Raw genomic sequence first — 16298 nt, forward strand, 5'->3', positions numbered from 1 at the left:
ACCCCGAAACACGCTACTGCCCCTAAATCGCTCAGGCTCCAGGCAGCTTGGAGCGAAGCTTTCCTGTTTTCCGGCGACTTCTGACTCTAAAGGACCGGGCTTCAGGTGCAACAAACTGAGATCGCCGCCGCCAGCTTCCCCTCTCCAGGTCCGCCTCGCCCCCAGACCCCCCGCAACCGCCGCTGGAGGGGAAGCCTCGGCTGCCAAAGGAAGGCGGAGTCGGAAGCGCGAAAGCAACGCGGCCGCTGCAGGGCGGGCCCAAAAGCGGCTGGGGGAGGGGGTTAGAAACTGGCCGCGGCTGCTGCTCCTGCGAGAGGGGGTCTCGGAGCGAGCGAGCGGGCGGCAGGCGAGCGGACCCGTCTTTTGCCGAGCAGCTTGCGCCGGAGGCGCGTGGGTCCAGAGCAGTGTCCGCGGCAGGCAGGGAAGGCGAGCGGGCAACGCGTGCCGCGGGTGCTGAGTGGGCAGCCGCAACCGCGGCGCGAGTGAATGAGCTGCTGCTTCTTTCTTCTGCCTTCTCAGACGGAGCCGGCGGCCCGAGGTCGAGCTCGGACGTTGACGCCGCGGCGCCCAAAATGGACGGTTTCGCCGGTAGTTTGGGTAAGTTAAGGCGCCTGGTAAATGGCTCGGGGCGGCCGGGAGCCAGGTCTGTAGCTGTCGGTCGGGGCAGCGTTGCCACACAAGTGCGCGTCTCTGCCTGAGCTGCAGGCCAGGTCCATTTCCTCCCTCGGATTCTTTCGCGCGGAGGGGCTGTCTAGGGACTTGGGCGACCCGAAACCGCCTCCGGCTCCTCCTTGATCCTCAAGGTGAATGTTTTTCGCGGCAAAGTGTAGCGGCGGCAACGACTCTTTTCCCTGACCTTCCTCTCTGCAAGGCTGCCTGCCGAAGTCTTTCGTCTGAAAAATGCATGCCGGGGAAGGGAGGGAGAAGGCGGGTGGGAAGAGAAAATGAGAGGTTGGTGACTATTGAAAGAAAAGCATGGATGTATTTCGGAGGGGGGGGGGGAAGAAATTACACATTGGACCGAGGAGGGTGACTCCAGGACGTTTAACTAAGTTGCTTGGATGTTGTATATAAATCTGATACGCACAAATTCATTCCTCCGCCTTCCCCCTGGATCTACACCCTAATGTATACATGACTTTATCATTCAGTTGTTCTCTTTACAAGGAAAAAACGAGCGGTTCTTTTTCCTGCTACGTTCTAACCTCCCCAATGGCGCTCACGGCGCTGATAAAACCATAAGTAGATGCATTAAAAATCTTTGTATGGAGAGGAAACGGATAGCATCTTCGCTACCTTGACTGGAGTCTCTCTCCCTGCCTGTTCGGTTCTTTCTGTCTTAGGAGTTGCGGTGCTTGCTATTCTCCTTCAGATTTTCTTAAGTCTTGATCTCCCTCCGTCCCTCCCTCTCCCCCCCCTCTCTCTCTGTGTACCTACCTACCTACACACACGTGTACATGTATGTATGTATACATACATTTGTACACACAATACATTGTAGTAACATGATCATATTGATGTTATTGTGCTAGGTGAACCTGTTATTTGGTGAATTCAAATTAATATTTCTACTTACTTCCAGGACAAAGAGATAAAAATAGACATTTTTGCCCCCCCCCTTTTAAATTTCAGAAAGTTATAAAAATCGCTCTAGTGAAATATTTTCTTTTGCTGTATTGAATGCAATAAAACAAGTACTCATATTTGTTATCTTTCTCTTAAAATACTAACATGTAATAAGATTTTTAAAAATCTAATCAGAGTGCTACAGTTCTTGTACCCAAATGGTGTACAGAGGACAAACAGTGCAGTACAACTCTCAAATGAAAGAAGAGCAAGATACATTTCTGCTAATCCTGTGCATTGCTAATTTTCACCAAAGAAGGAATGAGGATTCAGTGCCTCATTTGCTTATGGGTTTTTCTATTGCCAGCTTTTACTCTAGAGGCCAGAGGGTCAGTTCTACCTGGATTCTTGAGCAATAAGTATCTAAGGAGGTTAAATTGTTTTATTGCTTGTTGATATTTTTTTTCTGAATTGTGATTTTTTTTGTAACTTGCCACACTGAATTTATAATAGATATTGAAAAGATTTTGAGGCTTTGTAGAAAAATTTATACATTATTTACACAGTAAAATAAATTAATTAGGCATAGTATAATAAATAGAGCCAAATAATAATTGAAATAGTAAATCAGTGTTTAGCAACGGTAATTTAGACTTGTAAGTGACTGATATGAAATGAACAATACAACTATTCTAATTTTCCAGAAATTTCTCGGTTGTTTTCCTGAGTACAGTAGGAAAAATATTCCTTTTCTAATGCATCAAAATTTCTCAAAATGTTACATCTTTGCACAAGATGGCAAAATGTTGCTTTGAGATATGATTCTGATCTGACCTATGTTGGATTGATGCCTTATAAAAAGAAATCCCTGAAAGTCATGAGAAGTATGTTGTCGCATCCAGAGAAACTTCTCACAGGGACATTTGTCAGTTTTTTAATGATGAGCCAGCAAACAAACCTAAGGAAAAGCAAGAAAAAGGACAAATAAAGTTTGAATGTATTTAAACTGAATTAGCCTGCAGCAATGGGCTCATAGGGCTATGTGGCTGTGAGAGAGGTGAGTGGTTATTAAAAACCATTGTGGAAAGAAGTACACTGGTTAATATGCAGTACTGCACTTCTCATTCCAGGAGTTTGATTCTGAACGGCTCAAAGTTGACTCAACGTTCCATCATTACGAGGTCCATAAAATGAAGATCCAGGTTGTTGGGGGCAATCTGCTGACTCTGTAAACCACTTAGAGAGAATGTAAAGCAATGTAAAGCCGTATATAAGTCTAAATGCTATTGCTGTTAGTTTCTAAGAGGCCATGGCCTGATCTTCTAAGAACAGGTAGCAGTGGTGGCTGAAGCCAGCGAAGGGCAGAGAAAATGGATACATGAATAAATTGAGTTTATGTAAGGCTGGTCTTATGAAATCTGGGAATCATCAGTACAATGCATTAATTAGTTTTATTATCTCTAATTATATCTCTGGATTGTTTTGGAACATTTAAAAATGACCATAATGAAACAATTAAAAATGAAGCTACAGGTTCATATTAATGTACACATTGTAAATAGGAAAAATGGAGGATCCTAAACCTAAATATTCAAGAAAAGTATAGTATTATTACTCCAATCAATTATACTCCTAAATATTCTTTAACATTTAGGCGTATAATTGATTGGAAGAATGATACCTTATTTTTCTTCACGGCAATAGGTTGAATGAAGAATTGGATCTAAGATTGAAGGTTGAATATATAGCTATTTTTTTGTAACTGATTTGAAGGTAATTTGAAAAAAACTTGGTGCAACAGTAGCAAGTTTTATGGGTATAAATAGGAATCCCGTTTTTTTTAAAGGGAACTCCATTCTTGTGTCCTTTTAAAAAAATTATAGCTTGACTATAGAGTAATACAATTTTCTTTCTTAATGTCCTTGCCTCCAGCCAACTGCCTATTGCCTTTAAGTTTCACTTCCATACATCTGTTTTGTAATAGAACAGCAATAAAGATAAATTATAATGCTCACATAGGACTAATACATGGCAGCATGAATGAACTTCTCATTCCATTGTTCTTTGGAAAATATTTCTGATAGTCTTGGAATGCTTAAGCAGCACCTTGTTGCTTTCCATCTGCTATTTCTCTCTTTTTTATCCATATGATCATGTTAATTTTCATAGAAATGCATTTCCTAAATGAGGTTTTCATGTCAGCATAAGTCTCAAATATTGGTTTTAATTCATCTGGGAACTAGATTGAGAATTCACATATAATGCTATGTGTGATTTATATTTTCTTGGGTTGCAGTTATACTAAAACCTGTACTTTTGTCCTGTTGAAATCCTAAATCTATGTAGCTGAATAAATCCAGGTTCAGCTAACTGCATGGCATTAATACTATAAATTGATCAGTATGTACTGTATTTTCTCCCTGAAAAAAACAAACTTAAGGAAAAGCTAGGTTGTAATGCTGTTTTTTTTACTATAAGCTTTCACTTGTAGTTTGAAGTGAACATAATACAGATTTATACCATAAGTAAGAATTTGGTTCCTGCCCCACATCAGGTGTAGAATACAGTTGAAATATGAAATATGGTTGTACAATTATAACTATATTTCATTAAAAGTTGGTGCTATTGCATTAGTGAAATTTGTTTTCATGTTTTAAGGTAGAAGATTTAGCAAGATACAGCATATAAACGTTTCAGTTTGAACGATATTTCTTTTTATCTCATAACCTATTTTAATAGGAATTTGTAGAATGAAATGAAAAGAGAGTTAGAGATTCAGCATCTGAAGGTCAAAGTCATTTGATGAATCAGTGGAGTGGTTTTCTCATTGTAGAACTAATTGTCCCTTTCTAAATTTTCTAAAGTACTTGCCCATACTTGCTGTTTCAGGAGTGGAAAAGTTAAGGAATTTCATAAAAAAGAATATTTACATGAGATCTTATTGTAGAAATAAAGTAAGAATGTAGAAACAATTGTTAGATTACTTCTAAGGAAGTATAAGTTCTTTCTCCCTTCAAATCCCTTCAGCAAGGATTCAGTTTCAAACACTTTAGTCATGCAAATTATTACTGTAATGCTGTTCGTTATTACTTTATGAAAATAATACTGGCCTACCAGAATGTAGTATTTTAAAAAGGTTTATACTTTATCAGTTGCATTTTTGCTTGTGACATTTTAAAACACATTTCCAAGGCCAGTTTCAGAATAATAAAAAATATACTATGTAGATTTCTTACCTATTTCCTATTCAAAGGATTGGGGCAAAACCTATTGCCCTAGGCCTAGATGATTCAGATTTGATTCAATTTCTATATCTATGACTTGGGATTTGGCTTACTGTGTTTCTTACATTTGTGCACGCACATCCCATCCCAGTGTAATATGCTTATACAGCCTCTGTAGTTGTTCAGTGATTTGGGAAGTGACATACCAGAATTACAAAATTACAGAATAACAGGGTTAGTTGGAAGTCTTCCAGTCTAGTCCTCTGCTTAAGCAAGGGCGCTATGCAATTTCAGACAAACGACTGCCCAATTTCTTTTTAAAAACCTCCACTAATTAATTATTTCTCACTGGCAGGATATTTCTCCTTAATTTCATGTTGGGCCTGTCTTTGATAAACACTTATCCGTTACTTCTTCTCTTGGCTTCAGGTGCTTTGGAGAATAAATTGACCTTCTCCTCTCTGTGGCAGCTCCTCTGGAAGATGCTATCAAGTCATCCCTAGTCCTTCTTTTCATTAGAGTAGACATACCCAGTGCCTGCAACCGTACATCATATATTTGGCTTTGTGTATTACATCATAGTTTAGGGATGCTGAACAAATCCTGAGCTTGAGAGGATAAGTCACTGGGTGTCAAATAACCCATTAATGCTTTCTTAAAGCAGATGGGGGACTTCTGATTAACATAACACCAGGCCAGAAAGTATACTGTATAAGATACTGTCCCCTATGAAAATAAAGGCTTACAGTCAGGGGGACTCTGACTTCTTCCAGAAGATGGCCAGTATAACTTTGCCTGTTGTAGGCTGTTGCACTGGATATGCTTATTTTGGAGACATAATCATCTATTGATGCTAAAGAACGGTTGAAGAAATATTTTTGGATGACTATCTTTGAAAGGTACCTGGAAACCTCAATATTATTTGTCTTAAAAACAGGATTGTCTCAGGGAAGAAATTGGTAACTTATTTACCCAATTTACCTTTTACAAATCACACTGCAACTGTATTTTAAAACTTACATTTTTATGAGTTTTGCAATACATTTCTCCAAAGCACATACAAAAGCAGATATAAGAAGAAAACATAAAATAGGCATATTAAAGAACTTAACAAATAACACTTTAGGAAAAATTGTTCTTGGTAATTATATATTAGGAGAGTATAACTAAATCTGGGTATATTAAAATATATGACTTTTAGGAAAAGTGGTTAATTATAACTGAAAATATAAATTGGGCCATAATAAAATTTGAACAAAACTGCTTGTAAGCATTATTTAAGGAATTTATAAGGGCAGTTAACTTAATTTACAACTCTGACGTGTATAGCTGTAATAATAAAAAGCAAACAAGAACAAAATTAAAATAAGCAGTATAATCAGTCTTATAAATACTGTTTTTAAATAGCTTGGTCTATGTCTGAAAGATAATTAGTATAACAACATATTTATTTAAATTATCTTGAATGTGAGCCTTGTTCTTTTAGAATGTTTGGCAGGTCAAACATAATTTGCAACATGTTATTAGTCTGGCAATCTCTCGTGTTATTCCATATTCTATCAAATACTTTTTCCTGGATATTTTGAAACTTGTGATCAAAAGGGCACAGGAAATGAACATATAATTCTCTATTTGTTTTTCTTAACTAAACATGTGTGACTCATGGAAAGATTGTGCTTACTATTTACGAGTATCTTTATTTTAGCGTTGAGATAGATCACCATATCAAAGTGCATTAAAGAGTTTCCTACCTTACTACCACGCACATTCTTTCTCATTTTGTTATTTCTGGTCATATGAACAGAAAAAGCAAAATAAATATACCTTGATAATTTAATAATGGATCTAATTCTGAGATAATGGCTAATTTCATTTGTTCTTCTTTAATACTGAAGTTTTGATTAGAACTGTTATCTACATTATATGTATGTATGTATGTATGTATGTATGTATGTATGTATGTATGTATGTATGTAGGCATATTTAGGCATACCAGGGGTTGTAACACAAATACATACCTATTTCCCTGGCTCAACTGATAAGGAGGCGAGCCTGTGGCTTAGTGGCTAAGACTCCTGCCTAAGATATAATACAGCCCAGGTTCAAATCCCAGTAAGGGTATGGCTAGCTGATGAGAGCTAATTAGGTCGAAATAGATCTATACTAGTCTCCCTTTATTTATTTATCAGTACAAATACAACATATATGTATATCTTAACATACATACATACATACATACATTGAATTTCATTGTGTTCCTTCCCACTCTAATAATTCTTGCTTAGCTACATGCAATAATCCTAGCTACTGATAAAATGTGTTGTTTTGCCTTTATTTTTCTTTTGATAATATGGAATTCGTTGGTATTAGTTTATGAATAGTGGAACACAATATAACACACATTGCATTTCAAATATGGGCACACAGGTGGATTTTTAGTAGCATTACTCCTTATAATATATAGATTAGTTATTGCACTTGTGTTTAAAGGACCAAGAGAACTAAAATTAGATGCTTCATATTTGACATGCCACATCTATTTGGTTTAAACAATTACTTAAAAATGTAAAAAGATTGCTTTCTTGGACACTCCTTAAGTTTCATGAATGCTGATACTCCCTGATTTTTGTAGACTACTCCTGCGTGATCCATAATCCTGTTCAACCTTACTAGAAATTTAAATCACAAAATGGCTCTTGTAATATATAGTTGGTATTTTTAGTTGACATTTTGACTTGATAATGATTTACTTTTAAAAAAATCTCGATTGAGAAATGATAAACTGTCCAATCTATAATTTTTATTTTGCATATAACTTTCAGATGAATGGCCAGTTGGGGGACATTTCATTGCTTGTATAAGTAATAGGATAATTTTCATAAGTGAGCTGATTTTCTCATGTTTTTCATCTTTTGCTAAAGATCAGGGAATATACAGTATTTAGGATTAAAGCTGGTCAAGGAAGATTTTTTGCCTCAAATGGAATTAATTAAGGAGGAATTAGTCGTCCTTAATTTCTTGGAATAATTATTATTTCCATGGGACCTTAAAGAACTTTCTGCTTACCCCACCTACTGTTTCTTTATTTTTAAAGTATAGCTTACTATATTATTTTAACAATTTGGAATAAAATGAGCTTTTCTAGTGCATCCAACTAAATTGGCAGCTATTCAGCTATGTCCTGGGAAAACGGGAACTCAGAGGCTCATTTGATTGAAGAAACATTTTCAGAAGCATTAGGAACAGAAATATAATTGACCTTGAAGGTTGACTTTTTTAGTTAGTATATGCATAGGATTATAAAAATACTGATTATAGATGTGATTATCAAAAAGCTAGAATAGCTGGATTTCTGCAGATTAAGTGCCTTGTCATTTTCTTTATCCATACTATCTGAGTCAATTGTGGTTGCAGATACTAAGGTAAAATTTCTTTTTGTGATGAACTAATGTATTATGGATTCATGTGCTCTTTGATATATGATGATAAAATACATTAATATATAAATAAGTAAATAAAAACAATCATATGTAGTAGTCCAGCCCTGGAAAAGACAAAAATTATCTTAAGACAATAAGATTTTGATATGTATGGAAGGGAGCTGTAATGGATTTCTTTAATATATTGAAGACATATCTTTTTCAACAATAAACACTCAATGATACTTTAGTTTAATTAACTTACCCGTATTTTTTGGAGTATAAAACGCACTGGAGTATAAGACGCACCAATGTTTTGAAGAGGCAAATTTTAAAAAAGTAGGTAGGTAGATAGGGGGATAGAGAGGGAGAGAAAGGGAGAGAAATACAGTAGGTAGGTAAGGAATGAGAGAGACTAGTTAGGTACGTAGATAGGTAGATAAAGGGATATATATATAGAGAAATAGAGAGAGATAGATAGAGAAATACAGTAGGTAGGTAGGTAGGGAGAGGAAGTGTAGATAGGTAGGTAGTAAGTAGAGGGATAAAGAGAGAGAAATAGAAAGAGAGAGAGAGAGAGAAATACAGTAGATAGGGAGAGAGAGTAGGTAGGTTGGTAGGTAGAGGGATAGAGAGAGAGAAATAGAGAGAGAGGGAGAGAAATACAGTAGATAGGTAGGGAGAGAGAGAGAAAGTAGGTAGGTAGGTAGATGTTTCCAGGTGTATTTATCCATGTTCTGAAGAAGGAAATCGCTGACAATCTGCAGCACCTAAGACTTTGCTTCTGCTGGCACAGCACTTGATCAATGTAATTCTCATCAGTTAAAGAGCTTTCCAAAAGGAAAAAAAAAGTTTTTGCACTCTGCAAACCTCCCAAAAACGGCCATTTTTTAATGGAAACGGGCCCATTTCCCCCCAAAAGGCATGAATAGCCTGGGGGGGCTTGCAGAGTGCTCCTGGTGGGGTAGGAGGGTCAAAAACAAGCAAAACTGACCCTTTTTCACAAAAACGGGCCCGTATTCTGTCAATTTTTTTTCATGCATAACCTTATGAGGCTTATAGAGTGCTGCTGGGGGGGGAGGCCCTTTTTTTGCTCATTTCTGCCCTCCCCAGCCTCCAGGAAATCTCTGAAAGCCTCCATAAGGGTATGCACGGCCATTTTTGTGAAGGGGGCAGGACTTCGGGAGGCAAAAAATGCTGTATTCGGTGTATAAGACGCATCCAGATTTTCAGCCTCTTTTGAGGAAAAAAGATGCGTCTTATACTCCGAAAAATATGGTATATTCTTAAAACTTTAATTTAATTTTCTCTTCCATGTTAATTCATATTATAATATAACTACTTACTGTATCTTGTTTAGACTTGATGATATGTTTTATGCAAATAAGAATCTTTGTAGTTTCCACACCTTAAATTAATGTGTCTGCTTCAGGCTGTGAAGACACACCTTTCAGTTTATAAAAGTTTTTTGCTATTGCTTGTGGTGAAACTTTGAAGAATAGATTTTTTAATTGCCTGCAATTTTATGATTGCTTTTAAAACTAGGAATACTTTTAAAGTTTTTGAATTTACAGAGCTATATCTGAAGTTTAAATTATTTCAGAAAGACTGGAAGGCTAGTGAGTTTATTGGGAATAAAATATGAAATCAGATACTATGGAAGTCATGTTCATAATTATATTATTCCAATTTAGTGACACTAAATAATGACACTGTGATTTCTCACTATTTTTAAATATTGCTTTGTATGAGTTTTGTATTACAATTATTCATTAATATTTTACATAAATGCTTCACATTTTCCCTATGCTATGTTTAGAAGGATAATTTCTAATTATTATGAAAAAGATGCAAACTTGTTAATGAAGTTTATTTAAGGTGGTAATAGAGCATCATCAGTGATCATATTTTTTTTCTTAATATAACTTTTCAGTTGAAATCTTGATATGAGTTGCAGGAAAGAATTGATACTAAAGCTGAAAGTGAAGTTGAGCTTGATTGTTTTATTTCTTTTGTCTTTAGTGGTGATTAGCTTCTTGGAAAATTTTGAAATGAGATTTATGTGGTGATCATTAACTTGCTAATTGTGTTCTATTTGATTTGAAGAAACTGCATAGATAGATAATGATTACTTAATAATGGAAGTAAATGTAGTCTTTTTCCTGTTGCTTGTGATCAATGTTTCCTGCTGCTTTCTTTCCTGAAAACATGGATTGAGCTGTCTCAAATGCTGATACACTATCTTCATTCCTATCTTTTACATCTTTTCTCCTCTTAGCCTTCAAACACTTTCCAAATGTTTGTTTCAAGCTTTTAATTCTTTTACATTTAACATAACATGTTTTTTTTTAAAAAAAACAGGCAGAGTTGAGAAAAAAGCAGCGGTTTGGAAGTTGATACAGGTTTGGCTGGAGAATAGGAATTTCTTTTGGCTTAATGGGCTGGAGACAAATTATTTCATACAGTTAAAATGTAAATACACTTGAATAGTGGATTCACAGTTCAATTATGTAAATTTTCATTAGTTTTGTATAAGCAGTTTAAATTGATTCATAGCAGGTTTTCATATTTAAGTTTAGTTATTTAGAAAAAATATCAATTAAAATCTAGTATTAAAGGACAAAAAACAGCTAACAAAATATTTCAGTAAATGTTAGGAAGATCCTAATTAGGTTAATGTTACCTTTTTTTGTACAATTAGTAATTGGAAAATCAATTAGTTGCTCATCCTTTATTATTTTAAAAAATGAGTCTGCTAATTACTTAGGCCTCTATTGACATTAGCCACATATTCAGAGTTCTTGCATTTAAGCACACTGTATCCGTGCACTTATCATAGTCATGTGTAAATTTTCCCCCATTCATTTAAGAGGTAAATTTAAAATAATGAGATTATAAAAATGGTTAAGATAGTGGCATTAATCATAATTTCTGCTTGAAGTTCTTCTCTTTCCCATACCTGAATTTTTAAATTTATTTTTTAACCTATAGGTGGGATATCTGAGAATAGATTTCACACAAGACAACCAGGCTCAGTAATGCTTTCATGGTTTCATTTTTAAGAAAATAAAAGAGGGAATTCAGACTAGATAATTGAGGAGTTGGTAACTGGCTAGAATAGAATACAACTTGGGTGATAATTAGTATTGTATTTATTTATTTTATAACTGTCATTTCCATCAATGGATCAAGGCTTCTAATGAAAAATAATATAATTAAAATGCAGTTAAAAAGAACAAAAGCACCCACATGCTCCTGTCTTTCAACTTAAACCCTGCTTATATGCCAGAAGTCTGCATAAATAAAACTATTTTTTGCCTGCTGACAATAGGGAAGCAGAACAGTCTGACCTCTGTTGATCACACCAAAAGTCTTTCTTAATTGTGGTAACTGGAGAATGGTGTTTCTTAATGCCTCAATTACCTTATAAGGCAAGATATTTTTTAAAGGTAGCTTAGATTCAAATTGGGGGCGGGGGCGTGCTTTATAAGTAGTATTTTGAATTATGCCTGGAATCTGATCAACAATCAGTTTGTTTCTTAAAAAAACAAATCACATTCTTCCCATCATCAAAATCATTCCACAGTTTAGCCACAGCTGAAAATTGAGCCGAGACAAGGAGAATTTGCAGACTAGGGGAACTTGGAGCAAGCATGATATGTTTAAGCCTTCAAAGAAATTATATCCTCTACAGCACTGACTGAATCCTTATTCCTTGATTTATTTTTTGAACCTTCAGTTTTTATATGTATATTGGATTAAATTTTACTTTGATCCCAGTGTTTCTCACTTGGCAACTTTAAGATGTATGGGCTTCAACTCCCAGAATTCTCCAGCCAGTGTAAAAAACATCTTAAAGTTACCAAGATTGAGAAACATTGCTTTATCCGGTTAATATCTGACATCATGCATTGATTTAAGACTTGAACAGGGTCCTTGGTTTTAATACAATACCATTCAACATCTAACAGTTCTTTATTTATTTTACCAATCTTAGGTGTTCCTCAGACTATTATACTGAAAGTCAGATGTACACTAAATATCACTAACCCTATTTTAGGTTTTTATAGGAGAGAGTCTGGAAGCAATCAACATTGCATTGCATACCAATCCCCTATACTTCTTTGACAGAGTTCTCTTGTCTTCTTCCTGCCATCAGGAAATAATCTTCCCCAAATGGGTGATTAAATATGCACAGCAGAAAAACCTAATATCAGGTAAATCATGATATTATTTCCTTTTCCTCTTTCTCTATGACAGAAGGGATGCCTTCCTTCCTTCCTTCCTTCCTTCCTTCCTTCCTTCCTTCCTTCCTTCCTTCCTTCCTTCCTTCCTTTCCCGTGACCATTTTTGGATTCATTCTGTAGACAGCAGGCTCTCTTGTATAAAGTGAATAAGCAAAATCAAATAACTCATATGGTAAAGAATGAATTTTTTGTTTTGTTTAAAAATAAAATAATATTTTGAAAATACAGCAGAATTCAGTCAAACTTCAGAAATGTATTAAACATGAAACTTCCAAAAAATAATACATTTATCAAAGATACATGAATCAGAAACAACTAATACTGTAGATGTTGTTAATTTAGTTATGGTAGAGAAATTATATCGGGTCGCCTATCCCTGCACGGACCATTGAGAACCTGCAAGCGGCAGGCGAGGGGGTGAACCTTCATTTGCACATGTATGGCATTAGGTTGCATGTCTGAGACCATCCCCTCCCATCATGCCAATCTTTGGAGTCAGAAAGATTGGGGATCACTGGATTATATAGAAAGCTACTTTATCAATATCATCGTTCATAATATTTCTTTGGAATATAGAAAATAATAGTAATTTCTTTCAAGTAAATTCTGTTATTTTATACAAAATGACAGACCCAATAATTATTTTAATTTATGAATTCCCAAAACCAAATAGAAGAAAAATAAAAGAGTTTTCCCTTTTTAATTACAATATGACTTATGGTTTGAAAGAAGAAAAGTAATTTGCAGAACTGACCCAAAAAGCAATAGAGAAAAAAGACATGAGAGTCTGAATTACTAATAAGTTATCATTAGGATGAGGGGGAAAAATCAGATTATAAATGCGAAAAGGTTTATAAAAAAGATAAACCAAAAATGAATATATGTATTATGTTTAAAAATAGAAGAGAGAATAAGATAATTAGTGGTCTATTTATGAAGAATTATTGAGATGTGTTGAATGATTATATCTGTTAATGTAACATATATGTTTTAAGAATCTGATGAGAGATGAGGGATAGTTGAAAAACTTGAGCAGATTGTTTATCTTTTGCTAAAAAGGAAATACTTGACAGTAAAATGCATGGCCACTTGCAACATTTTAGTGGTTTGCCTCAGACAAAATAAGTACAAATATAGCTTGCAAAGAGAATACAAGTAATCTTCACTTAAATGGTGATGTGATTGTGACCAGATGGTGACCAGAGTTTTCCTCACTGTTCTAAAGTAATGCAGTCATAAAACACGACATATGACTATGCAGTTGCTATTGTTAAGCAAATCTCACACTATCATTAGTGCAATGTTACATGGTCACCATTCCCCATAGACTGCTTATTGGAAGCTGATAGTGAAAGCTACAAATGGAGATCATGTGAGCAAGGGATCTATAACACGGTAATTGCGGGCTGGTTGCCGAATACCCAGATCACAATGACATGACTATGGGAATGCTGTGGCCATTTTTAAATATGAGGACCCAACATAAATACCACTTGTTTAGTACCATCATAAGTTTGAATGGGTGCTGAATGAAGATATGATGGTCTTATGTATAACATTATATGATCTTACATGTGCAAATAATCCTATATGCAACATTGAAACTTAAAAGTAGATTTGGCAGGAAACTCTTTATTTGTAGTTCTATGTTGCGTCTCAGGAGGCTTTTCTGATGCACAAAGTAATATTTTTTAAAAGGAGATGCCAAGATAAGCACCACTACTAAAACACTATTTTGAATTAATAAAACAACATAAAGCTGAAAGTAATTTTGAAGGACTAATTAATTTTTAATCTTTTAGAAGTTAAGTGTGATAACATGAATGCACGAGACAATCTTAGCTTCCAAAATAATACATGCCACAAATTTGAAATAATACACCCTTTGCAAATGAGTACTGTATCCTTTCTGCAGCTACTGCAGTAAAAGTAGTTTTTCTTTTCAATGCGTTTCTCAATTTTTTTCTCCCTATAAATTGCCATTAATCTACTTACAGAAGTATTCTAGATTCTCTTTTCAGGCAGCATGTGGAAAGGTTTGTCAGTCGTAAGGTAAATTTATTCTGCTTTGCCTGGATTTTTTAAATTAGGAGTAGTTTCACTTTTCCTGCATTCTGAAATACGGTTTTCAAAACTCATCTCATTTTTGCCTTCCTACGCTTTATAATAAACCAGGCTTCAGGTCTTGTTTTTATGTAATGTTTATTTCCCACATTTCTTCTGGTACTCAGAGTGGCACACGTAACACTTCTTTCAGTTTATCCATTTCCTCTCAACACCTATCCTGTAGTGTAGGATGTGTTGAGAATGAGAATAGTTTGTCTAAAGATACAGTTTTCACAACTGAGAGGGCTTGAGGGTTGATCTACTCAGTCTTAATTTATACTTTTGCTATACATAAACCTCGGGGGGCAATGAAGGGAAAAGATCTATACTAAATGGTGCAATTGTACACCATCAGGACAGTGATGGCAAACATTTTTTGGCTCGCATGCCAAAAGCGGGGGGAGCACAGGAGGGTCGTGTGTGGGCATGCCACACATGCACGCACTTTCCCCCTCTGCGCATGTGCTCTCCCTGCTTTTGGCATGCTTTTTTCACCCTCCCCAGGCTCCAGAGGGTGAAAACAACCCCTGCCTGCCACCAGAGGCCCTCCAGAGGCTTCAGGAGCTTCCCTGAAGCCTCCGGAGCATGAAAAACCAGCCCTATGGCCAAACCAGAAGTTGGGGAACAGACTTTTGGTTTGCTTGTAGGGCCGTTTTTTGCCTTCAGGAGCTTCCCTGAAGGCTCCAGAGGGTGAAAAATGTCTATATGAGGAAAGCGGAAGTCCGTTCTTGAATTTTCGGTTTGTCCATAGGGCTGGTTTTTCGCGCTCCAGAGGCTTCAGGGAAGCCTCCGGAGGGTGAAAAACATCCTCAAAAGAAGGCCGAAGTCAGCTTGCTAGCACGCACATGTGCACTGGAGCTGACAGGGCAACGCCTTGCATGTCCTAACATGGTTCTGGGTGCCATCTATGGCACCCATACTATAGGTTTGCCATCACGGTAATAGGAACTGGATATATTTACTCTCAAATCAAGCTGAAAATTAATTATCCCTTATTACCACTTTCACCTTAGAACCATAGTATCCCTTTTTCTATCATATTTCCTTGAATTGTGAACAAGTTGGACTAGATTTAGCTTGGAAAACAGCTCTGTCCTTTGGAAGTTAGGTGGTATTATCAGTTGTAATAGAAAGGCGAAGCAAAAGGCTTGTAACAATTTTGGATATGGTCTTTTGAACACATCCCATGGATTCAGTTTGTTTGTATTTGGCTTTGGATTACTAATTTGTGCCTTGTTTTCTGCCTTGCTTTCCTTGACAGTTTACCCACAAATCCTACAGTATTGACAGGACAGCCAGGACTCAACACTATCTGGCTGTTACTATACATCATGCAGGATTTTTCTTCAAATATTCTTTTCACCTTTGTTAATTCTGCTTGTGCTAATTTGTTTTCTGTGTTCTATTTGTATGATAAATATTATGATAATTTTGCTGTAATTTTATGCACAAGCTTCCTAAACTCTTGGTAGTTGAAGCATATTATATTAAATTACTATGAATATACCCTAAAATCCCTAATTCTGTAATATAAAAGAACAAAATCCTCTCCAGTTCTATAATACTTGAAGCTCACTGAATAGTAGTTGAAGCTGGCTGGGGTAGAGAAGAGGAAGGTCTTCCTACATATACAATTGATTTATGGAACTATCTGCTGTTTAGTATGGGAAGGTCAATTACTTAGATAATCTTACAAGAACTTCTATTTTCTGGAGACATTCTGCTTTGGCTTTTTT

At 36.0% G+C, this 16298-nt stretch overlaps 2 protein-coding genes across 2 annotated transcripts in view; one reads left to right on the forward strand and one right to left on the reverse strand.

Moving 5' to 3' along the window:
* Positions 1-16298, reverse strand: part of LOC309387120 (uncharacterized protein) — a 92360-nt gene that overhangs the window by 48212 nt on the left and 27850 nt on the right. The gene's annotated exons all lie outside the window — the stretch shown is intronic.
* The window catches only part of EML4 (EMAP like 4), a 133296-nt gene continuing 117213 nt past the window's right edge, over positions 216-16298 (forward strand). The window contains exon 1 of the mRNA XM_081943331.1: positions 216-597. Coding sequence (XP_081799457.1) covers positions 573-597 — 25 coding nt within the window. The 5' untranslated portion in view covers positions 216-572. The remainder of the gene's footprint in view (positions 598-16298) is intronic.

Source organism: Natrix helvetica, assembly GCF_964273705.1.
Source record: "Natrix helvetica genome assembly, chromosome: 2".
Taxonomy (NCBI): Eukaryota; Metazoa; Chordata; class Lepidosauria; order Squamata; family Natricidae; genus Natrix; species Natrix helvetica.